The sequence below is a fragment of the Hemiscyllium ocellatum genome, chromosome 7 (genome assembly GCF_020745735.1).
Source record: "Hemiscyllium ocellatum isolate sHemOce1 chromosome 7, sHemOce1.pat.X.cur, whole genome shotgun sequence".
NCBI classification, from domain to species: Eukaryota; Metazoa; Chordata; class Chondrichthyes; order Orectolobiformes; family Hemiscylliidae; genus Hemiscyllium; species Hemiscyllium ocellatum.
In genome coordinates, this window is record NC_083407.1 from 97,040,854 (window position 1) to 97,056,344 (window position 15,491).

At 40.9% G+C, this 15,491-nt stretch overlaps 1 protein-coding gene across 1 annotated transcript in view; it reads left to right on the forward strand.

Moving 5' to 3' along the window:
• Nucleotides 1-7,751: 7,751 nt before the first annotated feature.
• The window catches only part of tmem237a (transmembrane protein 237a), a 34,781-nt gene continuing 27,041 nt past the window's right edge, over nucleotides 7,752-15,491 (forward strand). The window contains exons 1-5 of the mRNA XM_060828152.1: nucleotides 7,752-7,780; nucleotides 9,751-9,764; nucleotides 10,897-10,950; nucleotides 13,964-14,083; nucleotides 14,703-14,802. Of these exons, the coding sequence (XP_060684135.1) occupies nucleotides 7,752-7,780; nucleotides 9,751-9,764; nucleotides 10,897-10,950; nucleotides 13,964-14,083; nucleotides 14,703-14,802 (317 nt within the window). The remainder of the gene's footprint in view (nucleotides 7,781-9,750; nucleotides 9,765-10,896; nucleotides 10,951-13,963; nucleotides 14,084-14,702; nucleotides 14,803-15,491) is intronic.

Here is a 15,491-nt window from a genome sequence, read left to right on the forward strand (position 1 = left end):
TTCCTTCTCCATTGGGTGTCAGGCGTAAAATAGATGGTAACTGCTATATGGATATTTGGTAGGACAGTGTCGAGGAAAATTTAATCTGCATCTAACCCTGTGCTATATCTGCCTTGGGCATGAGATCGAAATTTTTGAGAGCTGAGAGCCTTTCCATTGGTAAGTAAAATAATACAGATCAACATAAAACTTTGACATTTTAATATAGTACCCTCTTACACAGTGAGCTATACATAATAGTGCAAATTCTCTGGTGAGCGTTAGATACCAAATAAATGTTGAATGATAAATAATAAAGTCATATTGGTTGTCTGCTTTACTTAATGATGAGCTAAGGCTCTATGATCATTATTCTTCCCTCCTTTTCTTGACTTCTTATAACCTTCCTCATTTTGATGTTAATACTTTTCTCAGTTCTTTCATCTTCTGGAGTTGCAGAGTTTGCTGCACCACGATCATAAGTGATTTAAAACAATACAACCACAATAACCTATGGGACTGAACAATTTGCTTTCTCAGTATCCCCAGCACAACATCCAATCCCTCAGTCGCCAGCTTAGAGAGAATCTAATCTACAGGAGACAACACAACAATTTGAAAAGATTACTGCAGCTCCCCTGCAACTTCCATCACTGAAACAATTGACTTATTCCAATATCACTGAGGATTCTGTGGGAAGCTAAGGAAGTGATTGCTGAGCTCCTTGCTGAGATATTTGTATTATCGATAGTCACAGTAGAGGTGCCAGAAGACTGGAGGTTGGCTAACGTGGTGCCACTATTTAAGAAAGGTGGTAAGGAAAGCCAGGAAACTATAGACCGGTGAGCCTGAAGTCAGTGGTGAGCTAGTTATTAGAGGGAATCCTGAGGGATAGGATGTACATGTATTTGGAAAGGCAAGGACTGATTAGGGATTGTTAACATGGCTTTGTGCATGGGAAAACATGTCACAAACTTGATTGAGTTGTTTGAAAAAGTAACAAAGAGGATTGATGAGGGCAGAGTGGTAGACGTGATCTATATGGACGACAGTAAGCTGTTCGACAAAGTTCCCCATGGACACTGTTAACAAGGTTAGATCGCATGGGATACAGGGACGACTAGCCATTTGGATACAGAACTGGCTCAAAGGTAGAAGACTGAGGGTGGTGGTGGAGGATTGTTTTTCAGACTGGAGGCCTGTGACCAGTGGAGTGCCACAAGAATCGGTGCTGGGTCCACAAATTTTGGTCATTTATATAAATGATTTGGATGTGAGCATAAGAGATATAGTTAGTAAGTTTGCAGATAACACCAAAATTGGACGTGTAGTGGACAGCGAAGAAGGTTACCTCAGATGGGCCAATGGGTTGAGGAGTGGCAGATGGAGAATATTAGACAAATGCAAATTGCTGCATTTTGGGAAAGTAAATCTTAGAAGGACTTATACACTTAATGGAAACTTCCTAGGGAGTGTTGCTGAACAAAGAGACCTTGGAGTGCAGGTTCATAGCTCCTTGAAAGTACAGTCTTAGATAGATAGGATAGTGAAGAAGACATTTGGTATGCTTTCCTTTATTGGTCAGAGTAGTGAGTACAGGCATTGGGAGGTCATGTGGTGGCTGTCCAGGACATTGGTTAGGCAACTTTTGGAATATTGTATGCAATTCTGGTCTCCTTCCTATCAGAACAATGATGTGAAACTTGAAAGGGTTCAGAAAAGATTTATAAGGATGTTGCCAGGGTTGGAGGATTTGAGTTATAGGGAAAGGCTGAATATATTGGAGCTTTTTTTTCCTGGAGTGTTGGAGGCTAAGGGGTAATTTTAAAGAGGTGTATAAAATCATGATGGCATGGATAGGATAATTAGACAAAGTCTTTTCCTTGGGTTGGGGGGAGAGGTCCAGAACTAGAGGGCATAGGTTTTGGGTGAGAGGGGAAAGATATAAAAGGGACCTAAGGGGCAACTTTTTCACGCAGAGGGTGGTACGTGTATGGGATGAGCTGCCAGAGGAAATGGTGGAGGCTGGTACAATTACAACATTTAAAAGGAATTTGGATGGGTATATGAGTAGGAAAGGTTTGGAGGGATATGGGCTGCTTGCTGGCAGGTGGGACTAGATAGGTATGGGATGTCTGGTCAGCATGGATGAGTTGGACTCAAGGGTCTTTTTGCGTGCTGTACATCTTTATGACTCTATGACACCATCACCTTCAAGTCACACAAACCCCAACTTGGAAAGTGATCCCTCACCTCCGCAGTGTCAACATCCTGGATTTTCTTGCCCTACTCTATCATCAGAGCACTATTATCTTAAAGAGGTTATCACACACTCCTGGAGCAAATTAGGGATGGGTAGCAAATGTGACCAACTGTGTACACGTCCCAATAAGAGAAATGAATACTGCATTGCCTGTAGTAGTGGATAAGTACAACCCATTACCATTCTGAGATGAATGTCTTTCTCAGATTTATACCATGTACATTACACAGTGCTGCACATCATACTCACTCACCAGCCAGATACATAATGCAGAGTGTTCAGCCATTCTCAGATGATATTGTGTTTCACTGTGATAGATGCAGCCATAAAGACTATTGGAAATCAATGTATATGTTTGTTCTTTCATCTGGTAGTTATCAAATGGCACTAGGCAGTGGGTCGGGCAGCGTTTCCTGAACGATACGTCAAACACAGATCCTGAGATTGCTTGACGCTTCCCCGTTTGTTATTTCCCACTAATTATAGTGAATGCGTCCCCAGAGATGACAGTACATTATCCCCAGTCAGTAAATTACCCTTTCAGTTTACAGTAAATTACGCACAAAGTTCAGAATACACTGCAATCATTACACTGTATAACCCGAGATATTGCTGTGTATTACCCCATTCAAAACAGTAATATACCCACAAAGTTTACGATACTTTACTGCAAGATTACAGATTATTACCTCAAATATTACAGTACATTACCCCCAGAGGTTATATTACAGCAGATTATAGTTCCTTAGTCTCAGGATTACAGTAGGTAAACACTTCAGTAAATTATCCCATTCCTTACATTATGTTGCCCCCAGAAATCATAGAATATTATCCCTAGAAATCACAATACATTTTGCTCAGAAATCACAGTATATAATCCCTAGAGAGTGCAGTACATTATTCCCAGTTTTCTTAGTACAGCATCCTCGAGATTACAGTACATTACCTCCAATAAATACAGTCCATTGCTGACAGATTTGGCAGGACCTGACCACAGCTAAGGCCCGCCTCCTCACATTGATTGACGGTGTCTGCACCAATCAGCGGTTCCGATCCCGCCCACCGCCGCTGATTGACAGGCGGCGCGGTGACCCGGAACTGGATGGCGGCAAGCGCTGACCCCGAGTGCCGTGGCTGCCACAGCAACGGGTAAGCGGCATGGACAGACGATGGGAGGCGGTGAGTACCTCGTCCTACTCGGGGGTTGGTGGGGGATAGAAGGAGGAGGAGGTGGTGTGCACCCTACCCCGTGTCGTCTGGGGCTCCATTCCCGACCTGCAGATCCCCCTCTGAGTAACAGCTACTTATCGAGGGGCTGGGTGTTGGCCTCAGTACCCTGGGACTGACCCCATCTGGCTCTTGCTAAACGGGTGTCAGTGTCGTTGCATGTGGAGAAAAGCTAAGTCCGTAATGGGGAAAGTGCAGAATTGGTTTATAACAATGGTTGCAGAAACGAGAAACTTTATTTTGAGGATAGATTGAAGCAGTTGGGACTGTTCTCCATGGAAAGAAGAGGCCTCAGAGGAGATTCCATGAAGATTTTCAAAAGTATGAGCAGGCAGGATAGAGTAGATAGGGAGAAGCTTGTAAAAGGAACATGAAAGAGAGAGCATAGATTTAAGTGATGTGAGCAAAAAACAAACCATTTCACGCAGTGAGTAGTTAGGGTCTGGAATACATCACCTGGAAATGTGTTGGTGGCAGATTCAGTTGAGACCTTCAAATGGGCATTGGATGATTATTTGATAATAATAGTGTGCAGGGGTATGTTCAAAAAGCAGCACATTGACACAAGGGAATGATGTTTATTCAAAGAGCTAGTGGACCAAATGGTTTCTTTCTGCACCTTGCAGAATAAGAGTCAAAAAGTGTGGTGCTGAAAAAAACACAACTAGGAGAAAGTGAGGACTGCAGATGCTGGAGATCAGAGCTGAAAAATGTGTTGCTGGAAAAGCGCAGTAGGTCAGGCAGTATCCAAGGAGCAGGAGAATGGACATTTGGGGCATAAACCCTTCATCGGGAAAGGGGGCTGAGAGATAAATGGGAGGATGGGGTGGGGCTGGTGGTTAGATAGTTGAGAAGGTGATAGGTAGGTGGAGCAGAGGTGATAGTGATAGGTCAGAAGGGAGGGTGGAGCAGATAGGTGGGAAGGAATATGGAGAGGTAGGACTCTGATCTCCAGTCCTCACTTTCTCTTAATTCTGTGAACAGTTAAACTCTGGAGATTATAAATGCCTGATCCCAGTGGAGAATATCCACATGTTTTAAAAAGAAAACAGAGAAAAGACAGTCAGGGCAAGATTACCTGCATTTAATAATTTGTTTCAGAAAGATTCATGTAAGAGGATTGATAAAGCAGAAGTGAAAATTTATTTTGCAAGAGAAATGTAATGATGAACCGGTCACCTTAACATGCATGGTGGAAAAGATATATAGCCCACCTATTACAGTCAGATTGATACTCATTGCTTTTCCAGCAATTTCTGTTTTTGTTTGATTTACAGCATCTGCAGTTCTTTTGTTTTTTATTGAAATCTCAGTTATTGGACTCTGAGAGTTTCAGATCCAAGGGAATTGGCTGTTGAAAAGTTCAATTTTCTGGGGCAGTTTCCACGGAGTCAACAACGTTGGGTATTATGCATGATCATGACACGCAACACCTGTCCAAGTTGCATCAACGATTATCTGAGCCAATGAAATCCTAGATGAAAGTGAAAATGGAAAAATGTCGAAGAAACAACATCTTTTGGAGTGCTGAGAATTTGAACTCATGGATTTCATGAGCAAATTTTGTGCTTTTATGACAATCTTACCCTGCCTCACGTCAGCCAAACTAATGTTTGAATTCTTGAATTGTCTCCACTTGCTTCCTGAAGGAGCTGTTTCCTTCCTCATTTTCACTTCCTTGTGCACTGGTCACTTTGCCATTCTGTGTCGCCAGTGGCCCTGCATCACCTGTTGGGCCCCAACTGTCTGTCCTAAACATCCCAATCCCAAACCTGACATTGAGAGGGGGGGAACCTGGCTGATTCCCTTGCTGCCTTCCCAAGCCATTGAGTCTATCCAGAGATATGGGTTCAGAGCTCAAATGTAAGCAATTGCTGTCCTGACTGAGAGGGAGGGTCATAGAGATGTACAGCATGGAAACAGACCCTTCAGGTTAAGCAGACATCCAACCCAATCTAGTCCCGTTTGCCAATGCTTATTCATATACCCATCCAGATGCCTTTTAAATGTTGAAATTGTCCCAGCCTCCACCAGTTCCCCTGGTAACACATTCCGTACATACACCATGACTAATGTTCGCACCTGGGGTTTGAACTAACAATGTTTTGGTCTTTATTTGAGTTACCAGGAAAGCAGCCCAACATTTTCAACATGTCAGATGAGGCTGATAGCTCCATCATGTTATGGAATTTGACCAGAATCAATTAAGAATTGATTTTATTAATCAGGTCAATTTGGTGTCATGAAGACCTTCGTGTGATTCTATTTGTCTGGCATGAGAATGGCTGTTAAGCAATCTCCAATCCCTCACTCTCTTCAAAAATATCATTCCACTGACAGTGAAGGGTCATCTCTATATTGTCAGTCCAAAGAGGAAGAATATTCAACATATTGTGTTTTAAATTTGGTGACAAGATTTCCAAATCCCTCTGTCACAGCTGTCATGTGGATAGTCTATCAGCTAATCCACTTTCTGAAGGTGGATTTAAAGTAGGATTAGTTTGAAGTAAGGTCACTGCTGACCCATTTACTGAGGCTCAAGGAGCACAGCCACCATGAAGAAGAAGCAAGCGGTGAGAAGCTAGAATTTAAGTTTGGTCTGGAAAGGGGAATCAGGTTAACATTTGTGACACTGAATCCCACTGGAAGTACTAACCAAGTGCTGACAGGGTTTGTGTGGATTTAATTTTTTTTTCTGTTTTTATTTTGAGTGGTGGCGTGAGAGATTTACAGCAGAACTTAGAGAGTTCAGTGTGAAGAACTAACAGTTGCCAGCGCATTGCTGGAACCAAAATCATTTTGTGTGATAACTGGTTGGAGGGATTGTATCGTCGCTAGTCTGAGGAATTGTTTGTTCCCAATAACCACTAGTTAGTGGGATTGTTTGGCTAGTGGCCTCATCACTAAGAGGGAATTATTACAAGTCAGTCATTGTATGAACTGGGTACAGTATTGCCAGGTAGAGATGATCTCTGTATAACACATTCGGTGTTAGCAGGTGCAGGAATATCCCTGTGTACAGAGGAGACAAATTGGTGATTGTACAACACCAGCTATCCCTGTGTAAATACTTCCTAAATCCATCCAGTATTTACTTTACTTGACTTAAATTGGGCTGTTAGAGTGCAAGTCATCAGCAGTTTTCTTTTATCAAACCGATTTTGAAGAAATTAAATGTTTTTGTTTATATAGTTCCTTTCCTTTTATACAGAGGCCCTCAAAGTCTTTCAGATACCTCCTATCTTTTTCAAGCACATTAGTAATATCCACTTATATCTACTAAAGTTCCACAAACACACATGCAATATATGATCAGAAATACTGTTTATGGAGCTGTTGATTCAATAATAAATTTTGGTCATAACAACAAGGGGATCCCTTATTCAAATAGTTGCATCGGATCATTTATGTCCTCCTGAGGGCAGATAGAGCTTCAGTTTAGTGTTACATCTGGAAAAGAACATCCTTTACAATATCAGTCTGGATTGTGACCTCTGGGTTTCATAATGATTATGTAAGGAACTGTGACAGAATGTCCCCAACAGACTCCAGATGGTTGATTGAATCAGGAACTGAGAGTGGCGTGCATGCTGTCTAAGAGTGTCATCCTTGATACTGATGACTTTCTGTGGTTTTCTTTCAGCGCCCACCACGTACACTTCCACCTGTGCCAAGGTAAGACTGTTAAAAATGATGCTGCACATCAGTCAGAAGACTTAGTTGTGTGTTACTGTCCTCTGCCACCAGAGGGTAACAAAAAATGTAATGATAAACATTTGGAAAATTATAGATCTGTGGTTGACGGCTAATTTGAGTGGAGGATGGGTAGTGAGACAGAATGCTGGGTCACTGAATATGATGTCAAGCACTGGTCCTGGGTTGTTGGAATGGTTGGTGGCATTGGATTGGTGGTCAGTTGGCTAGGCTGTGAGATAGGGGACTGTGTTGCATTGTTAGAACTCATTAAGGCTATTAAGTAGTGGTCCTGGGTTGAAATAGCTGAACTATTGGATGGTTTTGCTACATGCTGGGTACTGGGACATGAGAACTGAATTAGTTTTGGTTCGGTGTATAGTGAAGTAGGTTAGGAATATGCTGTGTATTGCACAGATGGGAAGCCAGCTGTATGTTAGTTAGCTGAGAAGTGGGCCAGGTGTTGGTTTGCTGGCAAGTGCCTGGGTGTTGGGCAAGTGGGCAGTGAGCTATGTTAGGTAGGTGGGTAGCACGCCTGGTATTGAGTTATGGGTTGGATGTTCAGTTCTGCGATTTGAAGTTCGACTGAATGCGTTTCTTTTACCACAATGTGATTGGGTATCTTTTTGCTTTGCTAAAAGATAATTGAGTAGATTATTTCTTTCCTGTAATTTGATTTGAGTATTCTTTATGCTAGTGGTGAAATTTGATGAGGAGGAGCCATTATTATCAATTAGAGATAAAACTAATAAAGTTTTTGTGATAATTGACCTCAATGTATGTGGGAAATTGGCTTCCTTGTGTAGACTTTAGGAGAAAGGTAGCAAATCTTTGGAAGCACCATCATCTGTAAGTCCCCTCCAAGTGAGTCACTATCCTGAACTGGAAGTATATTGTCATTCCTTCAGTGTCACTGGATAAAAATTCTGAAACTTAACACTCATAAGTACTGTGCAACAGCATCTAAACCCCATGGGTTGTAGTGTTTCAATAAGACAGGAAGCCATACTTAAGGGCAGTGAGAGTTGGTCCATACCCAGCCAACAGATCTCTTAAATACGTTTTAGAAATAATTATGTGGACCTACCTATGTGATCACAACCTCTGTTCCTAGTAGGTGCAGGATCACTTGAAGCAGTGCCTTCTGTGCAACAGAAGGGTGTTATTAAAGTAGTTTTGTCTAATTTTCATGGCATCAGAAAATCAAGCATGATTCCTGCTTCTCACTGTCCATTTGTTAATCCTAGCTGGATGTTATGTCAGGGTTGACAGTTGACTGTGCCATCAGCTTGTACTACCACTTGGGCAAGACAACACTAGCACAATAAAAATGTGAGTCTTCAGGATTGAAGAAGAGAAAGGTGGAAGGAATTTAAAATTTCAATATGCAACAACCATAGAAGGCTTGTGGTGCAGTGGGCAACATTGGGCCAAAAGCTGTAGGCTCAAATCATACTCGAGGACTTGACAACTAAAGAAGGTAATTCCATAACGTGGTCAAATAGGTTGAGTATCAATACGTATATACTTCTGACAGGTGCTGTGACAGGTGTGTGATATTTCTCGTAAGCCATGTGATGGAAAGAAATTGAGTTTCTACAGTGCTTATCCATAACTCCAACTGCAACATGTATGTAAAAGTGCACATTGGAAAAGATAGATGGATCTGATTGGTGCCAATAGCATGGGGTTAATCCTTGTTTTGACTGAGGCAGAATTGGAACCTGCCTCCTTAGCCCATCTGTGTTGCAGTTCCTGTGCTGTGGGTTGGATTTGCCTCCAGGCAGAGATCTCAAGAAGAAGACAGGAATCCATACTCTAACCAACAATGGAAAATGTTTTGCTGTTGTTGATGACAGATTGTAACTCCAGCATAATGACTGCGCCTCCTTTTGTGGATAAATGGAAGTTATGTCTGACCACCCTATTAGTTGCAGAAGAAAGAAAAGGCTATGGGTTCCATTAGCAGATAGTTCAAATGCAAGGAGTTTAATGTTGTTGCTCTAAAAGTTGCTGTCTTGGCCCTATTTGGAGGCATGTGTTGTACCCACTGCAATAAGAGATTATCCTCTTTCAAAGGAGGACGCAAAGACAATTCCAGGGATTAATTTTTTTCCAGAATTTAAATTCAGGGAAGTTGAATGTGTTCCCTTTGCAAAAGGTGGTGTTTTAAGATGTTCCACGTTTTCAAGATTGTGAAGGAAATTGAGAAAGTTGATAGAGTGCAGTTGTTCCCATTTGTTAAGAATTCAAGTCCCAGGGGAAAGGTTAGAAAATGATTAACTGAGGAGTAAGAGGAAAATCATAAGAACCCCCGTTTGCTCAGTGCCTAATCCACTTATAGAAAATGACACATGGAGGGGAGCATTGAACTGGAGGGCCAAGGAGAAATTAGATGAGTGCCTGAAAGGACAAGAGATTGAATGATGTGGCTATATTGAGGAATAGTGACAGAACGCCTATGCTTTGGGTTGTTCTCTGATAAAGGAGGAACCTTGTTGGGTTCTTTTTTCTGTTAGTCAATGTTTTATAATATGTCTGTATACTTAGCTTGTTTATTTTCTTTTTCTTGGATAATGTGCCTGAAGCAGCAAAGCCAAAGGTAGGCCTTTATTTTCAATTAATCTTCCCACAGATATCCATGATGACTTGTTATTGTATTGACAGTTCTTGTTATTTAATTGCTGGTGGGCGAAGGAGCTGCTGCATCTGTTTGCTGTCCAGCTATTTTTGCAGAAAGTTGTAGATAATGTGCTCCAACTAAAAACAGAATTGCATACAATAATCACCAGATATTGAATGCTGTTTAGACAGGGACCAGACTGAGAGGCATCATTACCCTGCAGAATGATTTTTTAAATTTGAATTTAGTAAGTTTGCTTTGCACTTTCTATTTTAGTTACAATGCTCATTCAGGGTTGTTGACACTAATTTTGTTTAATTTGTTCATTTAAAATAGTGGATGAGTCCAGCATGTACTTTTCTAGTCAGATTTTTATTCTGATTCACCCACTGCCAACTCCAACACCACTGATTACATGTTTCCTCTATATAAATACATCCAGTCAAGTTCTCGCCTGCTGATTGTAATCAACCTATTCAGAGATGTTATTACACACTTCTGGAGCAGGTGAGACTTTAATTCAGGTCTTCTGGCTCAGAGGGAGGGACTCTGCCAGTATGCCACAAAACCCCTCTCATCCAATTATCTCTTAATTATCAGATAACCATTACATGTTCACTAGCTTCATTTTGTCTCGAGCATTCCTGCCAGACAGCTGAATTTTTATTGACAGTCTCTCATAGTTTAAGTGTGAACTTTTGAGAAATTGAGTAATGTATTTGAACCAGTACCCCAGTTAGAGATTCCCTTGCAAGAAAGGTGCAACGAATCAGCAAACAAAAATATGAGAAGGCTAGAATTTCTATTTGGAGTGCAATTAGTCATAACTAATTTTCTGTCCTAAATTTCTGCTCAAAAGTATTTGTCTTTCGCTGAACATAATCTGCCATGAGCCAGTATAATTGAATGCTGTTTAATAGTTTAAATTTAAGAAAATATTTCTTTTAAGTATCCAATATGCTATGATGGTATACAGGGAGAACTGTATTCTAATGTCAATTTTGTTTTGTGAAAATTGCATGTTTTTCCTTATTTGTGTTTAAATTGGTGGAGATGTAAATATTGATGACTAGTAACTGGCTGTTTAATCACTGTGTTACCTCTATCACAGATGTATCTATAAACAAAACTAGAAAGAAAAAATCCAGTGCGAGCAACGGAGTAGGTAAGCTGCATCAAAATTGCATCTGTGTCTGGTCCAGCTGGTGATGGATGCAAATGTTACTGGTTTTCTAGTTTTTAATTCCTACTTTCAACTGCATCTTTCATTATTTGTCGTCTTCAATCTCTTATTTCTCTCTTTGTGTCTCTTAATCATTACTTTGAACTTCATCTTATTGTGATCACTGTTGTCTAGATGTTTCCTTCAACTTTGTTTTCTTGTCTGCTCAGATTAATTTCCCATTAGTAGATCAGTAGTGATTTCCAGCTTGTTGGGTTTTTACGCATCCTGGATAAGAAACAAATTATGTATACACTGTGACGATGCTGCTCCTTTAACAAGGTTGTGTTGTCCTTGGTTTTTTTTTACAGGGGTTCATAAACTCAAGAGGTCTAAGTTTGAAGGGTTTTTGGGGCAATTTGAATATAGATAACAGAGACTGCCTCAGGAATAAGGCTTTCAAGTGTTTTTTTTTTAAAAATACACTTGTATAATGAATGGCAGTGGCCAGTTCTCCCAGCTTAGCGTTTCTCCCAAGCTTAGACTTGGTTTGGTTTGAACAAGCAGTCAGTTGCATAGCTGCTGGATCCAAAGAAGCAGATCCATGCTGATCCTCCTTCTCTCTGTCATCTGTTCCTTCTGTACAAACCTGTGTTGGATTTTTCCATTTTTTGCAAAGAGGTGTTTATGGTGATTGTTGCAAGTGGTTGGAACAACATAATTAAGTTGGGATAGTCTGGGTTTTTGGATAAGTTAAGTTATTCTGTTCTTTTTTATTTGTGTTTCATCTGGTATCTTGCAAATAATTTTAAACCAAACAGAAATTAAGTGGTTGGGCCAGCTGCATCACTCTAGGAATATCCACTTACATCTGTTTAAAACAACTAGCAAAGTTAGAGTTATGGAGATGTACAGCAAGGAATTAGACTCTTCGGTCTGACCTGTCTATGCCGACCAGATATCCCAACCCAATCCAGTCCCACCTACCAGCACCTGGCCCATATCCCTCTAAACCCTTCCTATTCATATACCCATCCAAATGCCTCTTAAATGTTGCAATTGTACCAGCCTCCACCACTTCCTCTGGCAGCTCATTCCATGCACGTACCACCCTCTGCGTGAAAACATTGCCCCAAGGTCTCTTTTATAACTTTCCCCTCTTGCCCTAAACCTATGCCGTCTAGTTTTAGACTCCCCGACTCCAGGGAAAGGACTTTGCCTATTTACCCTATCCATGCCCCTCATAATTTTGTAAACCTCTATAAGGTCACCCCTCAGCCTCCAACGCTGCAGGGAAAACAGCCCCAGCCTGTTCAGCCTCTCCCTATAGCTTAAATCCTCCAACCCTGGCAACATCCTTGTATATCTTTTCTGAACCCTTTCAAGTTTCACAACATCTTTCTGATGGGTCTGGGCTACTTTGTTGAAATGTTTTGAGAGGGTCTGGCTTGGTCCATGACAACTGTATAAGCTCTGTTGTGTTTTCCCCTTCTACCATGCTGTCCAACTAAATTGGAGTCATTGAAACATCCCCATGATTCAGTCTGTGTTGTTTACTTCTTTCATTGATTTGCTTATGTGTTCTTGGTGACATATTGTCAGTATAAGGCGGTCTCTAGAATATACTCATGAGTGTGATCAATCCCTTCTTATCCTCATCATTTATTTTAATGCCCCATGGTACTATTTCAATCTTGATGTTTAGTTAAGACCCTTTTTTTACTATGTTATTTTTAATTAATGCAGCTACAAATGTTGTTGTCAGCACCTACTCCTGCCTGGAATGGTTGGGTCTCCTGATCAAAATGGAGAGTGACTCCATTTGGGCACAGATACTATTTGAAGTGCAAATATTTACAAATTACATGCTAGTTAAGTGTAAAACTTAGAACAAATATTTATGTTTGAATAATTGGATCAAAGTGCTGATTCTGCAATAACCTATATATAGATTCCTCAGGATTTCAGTCAGTCAATGCAACGTGTAATGTGGCATAAAGCTATATAGAGCATCAGGCCTCCAAGCTTGATACCTGTTCTATGTTGATGATTTAAAACTAAAACTTTTAAATTATCTTGAATTTTTTTCTGAAAAGAGGAACACATTGCTGAAGAATCTTGTCTTGCACTCATCAGGATAAATGCAGAATACCAAATTTCAAACAGTCACAACAATTTACACAATTGGTTGGCAAGCCTCTGATTTACAATGGTGTTGCCATGGAGAGCTGTGGACTCCCTATTCTAATGGTACCAAAGGAAGTGCAATGCTTGAGCATATTTCTTTTATTTGCAGATAATTAATCTTTCCATATGAAAATATATATCACTTCTAGCAAGTTTAAATAAGCCAGGTTACACGCTTGACTAAATATCTCAAAATAAGTGCTAGTGTAGCTATTAACTCAGAATTGTTCAACAATTGATGTTCAATCGTAGAATGAAATCTAACAGTAAATGTTTTCTATTGAGTTTTGCAAGTGCAGGATGGTTGAACAAAGCCTGCCTATTACAAGCAACAGAAGAATATGTAACGTTTGATAAGTAACAGATGAAAAGCTCAATTTGAACTATTGTGGTGTTGTCATATATTCTTGGAGCTCGACAGAATGTTCACTGAATGTTGTAGACCTAATAGGATTGAGTGTATTGATGATTACCTGCATTTACTGGTATTTTTGTCTTGAAATCTTCCTGTCCTTGGGCACCAACATGTCTCTTATCCTCCCACCTGTTGTCAACCAGTGAGCTTATGGGTATGCAGTTACAGGAAAATTAGCTCAATCCGGTTCACAGGACCAAGGCCCTGGCTGAGTTGACTTGCTTGAAGCTGAGGACAGTTGTCAGCCCTCAGTGCTATCACAGCTAAAAGTTGCTAATTCATTGGAGACCACAACCTTGCCTGCAATTTCCCAAATGTCACCTTGAGTACAAACCTGCCAATATAGTGACAGAGTCATTGGATTGTAAAATAGTGTTGTCTTCTTTGACACTTGTCTGTCATTTTGTCCCTCAGACACATTGGTGACTTCAACTGGGCGACGCCATTCTGAAAGTATAGAACCCCTTACCCCAGACCTTCAGGATACTGCTCCAAAGAAGAAAAAAAAGAAAAAAAAACTATCAGCAGAAGCTGGTGAGTACAGTCAAGGTCCTCTGAACTGTGGACTGTGGAATGTGGATGTATTTGAAGTGCAGATTTTAGTTTGCATTGAAATAATTGCAACACTATTCCTGAAGGTCAGCCCACCACTGCCCAGTTGAGTGGGTATCAATCAACTGCAACTTGCTGGAATTTTCCCCCTGCTTAAAGTAGATTCTGTTATAAGCATAAATGTAGGTGGGCTGATTTATGGGATATTGTGTGAAGCTGAGTTGAAATGGATTAGAGGATGAGGTCAGAAGATGTGTTGTGTGGTTCAAGAATACGGTGAAAAAGTGCAGAATTGCCATTTTTTCTGTCTTTTGCAGTTTTATCAGGTGTTGGTTCTTACACACCTATGTGCCAGGTGTGGGTTTCCATGCCTTTTGCTACACTCTCACTCATTTCCATTTCATACACACATCCCCACACACCTGTGCCATGTACGGTTCTCATGACTATTATGAACCCGCAACCGTGGTGTGTTTATGGGTGTTGCACCAGCCAGCATATTTCTCCACCTGTTCTTTTCAGCTTAGAGATGTTTCAAATTTAAGCTCTGAAAAGAAAATGAGGCTCCTGTCTATTTGTAAATGTTTATTCTTTGTTATAGAATTGGAAACCTCCTTCACCCAGCAGAATGCTTCTGATGTGTGCAATTTCTACACTGGACCGGATGATGAAGTTTCTCGGAAAATCAAGAAGAGAACAAAGTGCGTGTTATTAACAATAACTGTCCTGTTTTAGGTCTTGGGTCTGTCCTTTTTGTTCTTATCAAGTGTCCTCTGCTTTATTATGAAGGGTATAGAAAACAAGAGAAGGGAAGTTATGCTAAATTTGTACAAAACAGTCCTGCAGTTTCAGCTGGAGTATTGTCTGCATTTCTGGATGCCAGGCTTTCAAAAAAATGTGAAGGCATTGGAGAGGGTAGACTCATTGGATACGTTGAGTCTGCTTTCCTTGGAGAAAGAATGGAAATTTGTTTGGGATAGTCAAACTCATGAGGGATCCAAACAGATTAGATGAGGAGAAAATGGTGGAAGATTCAAGAACAAAAGAACACAGTTAACATCGGAAAGATGTTGTGAAACTTGAAAGGGTTCAGAAACGATTTACAAGGATGTTGCCATGGTTGGAGGATTTGAGCTACAGGGAGAGGCTGAACAGACTGGGGCTGTTTTCCCTGGAGCGTCAGAGGCTGAGGGTGACCTTATAGAGGTTTACAAAATTATGAGGGGCATGGGAGATGGTAAATAGGCAAAGTCCTTTCCCTGGGGTCGGGGAGTCCAGAGCTAGAGGGCATAGGTTTAGGGTAAGAGGGGAAAGGTAGAAAAGAGACCTACGGGACAATGTTTTCACGCAGAGGGTGGTACGTGTATGGAATGAACTGCCAGAGGAAGTG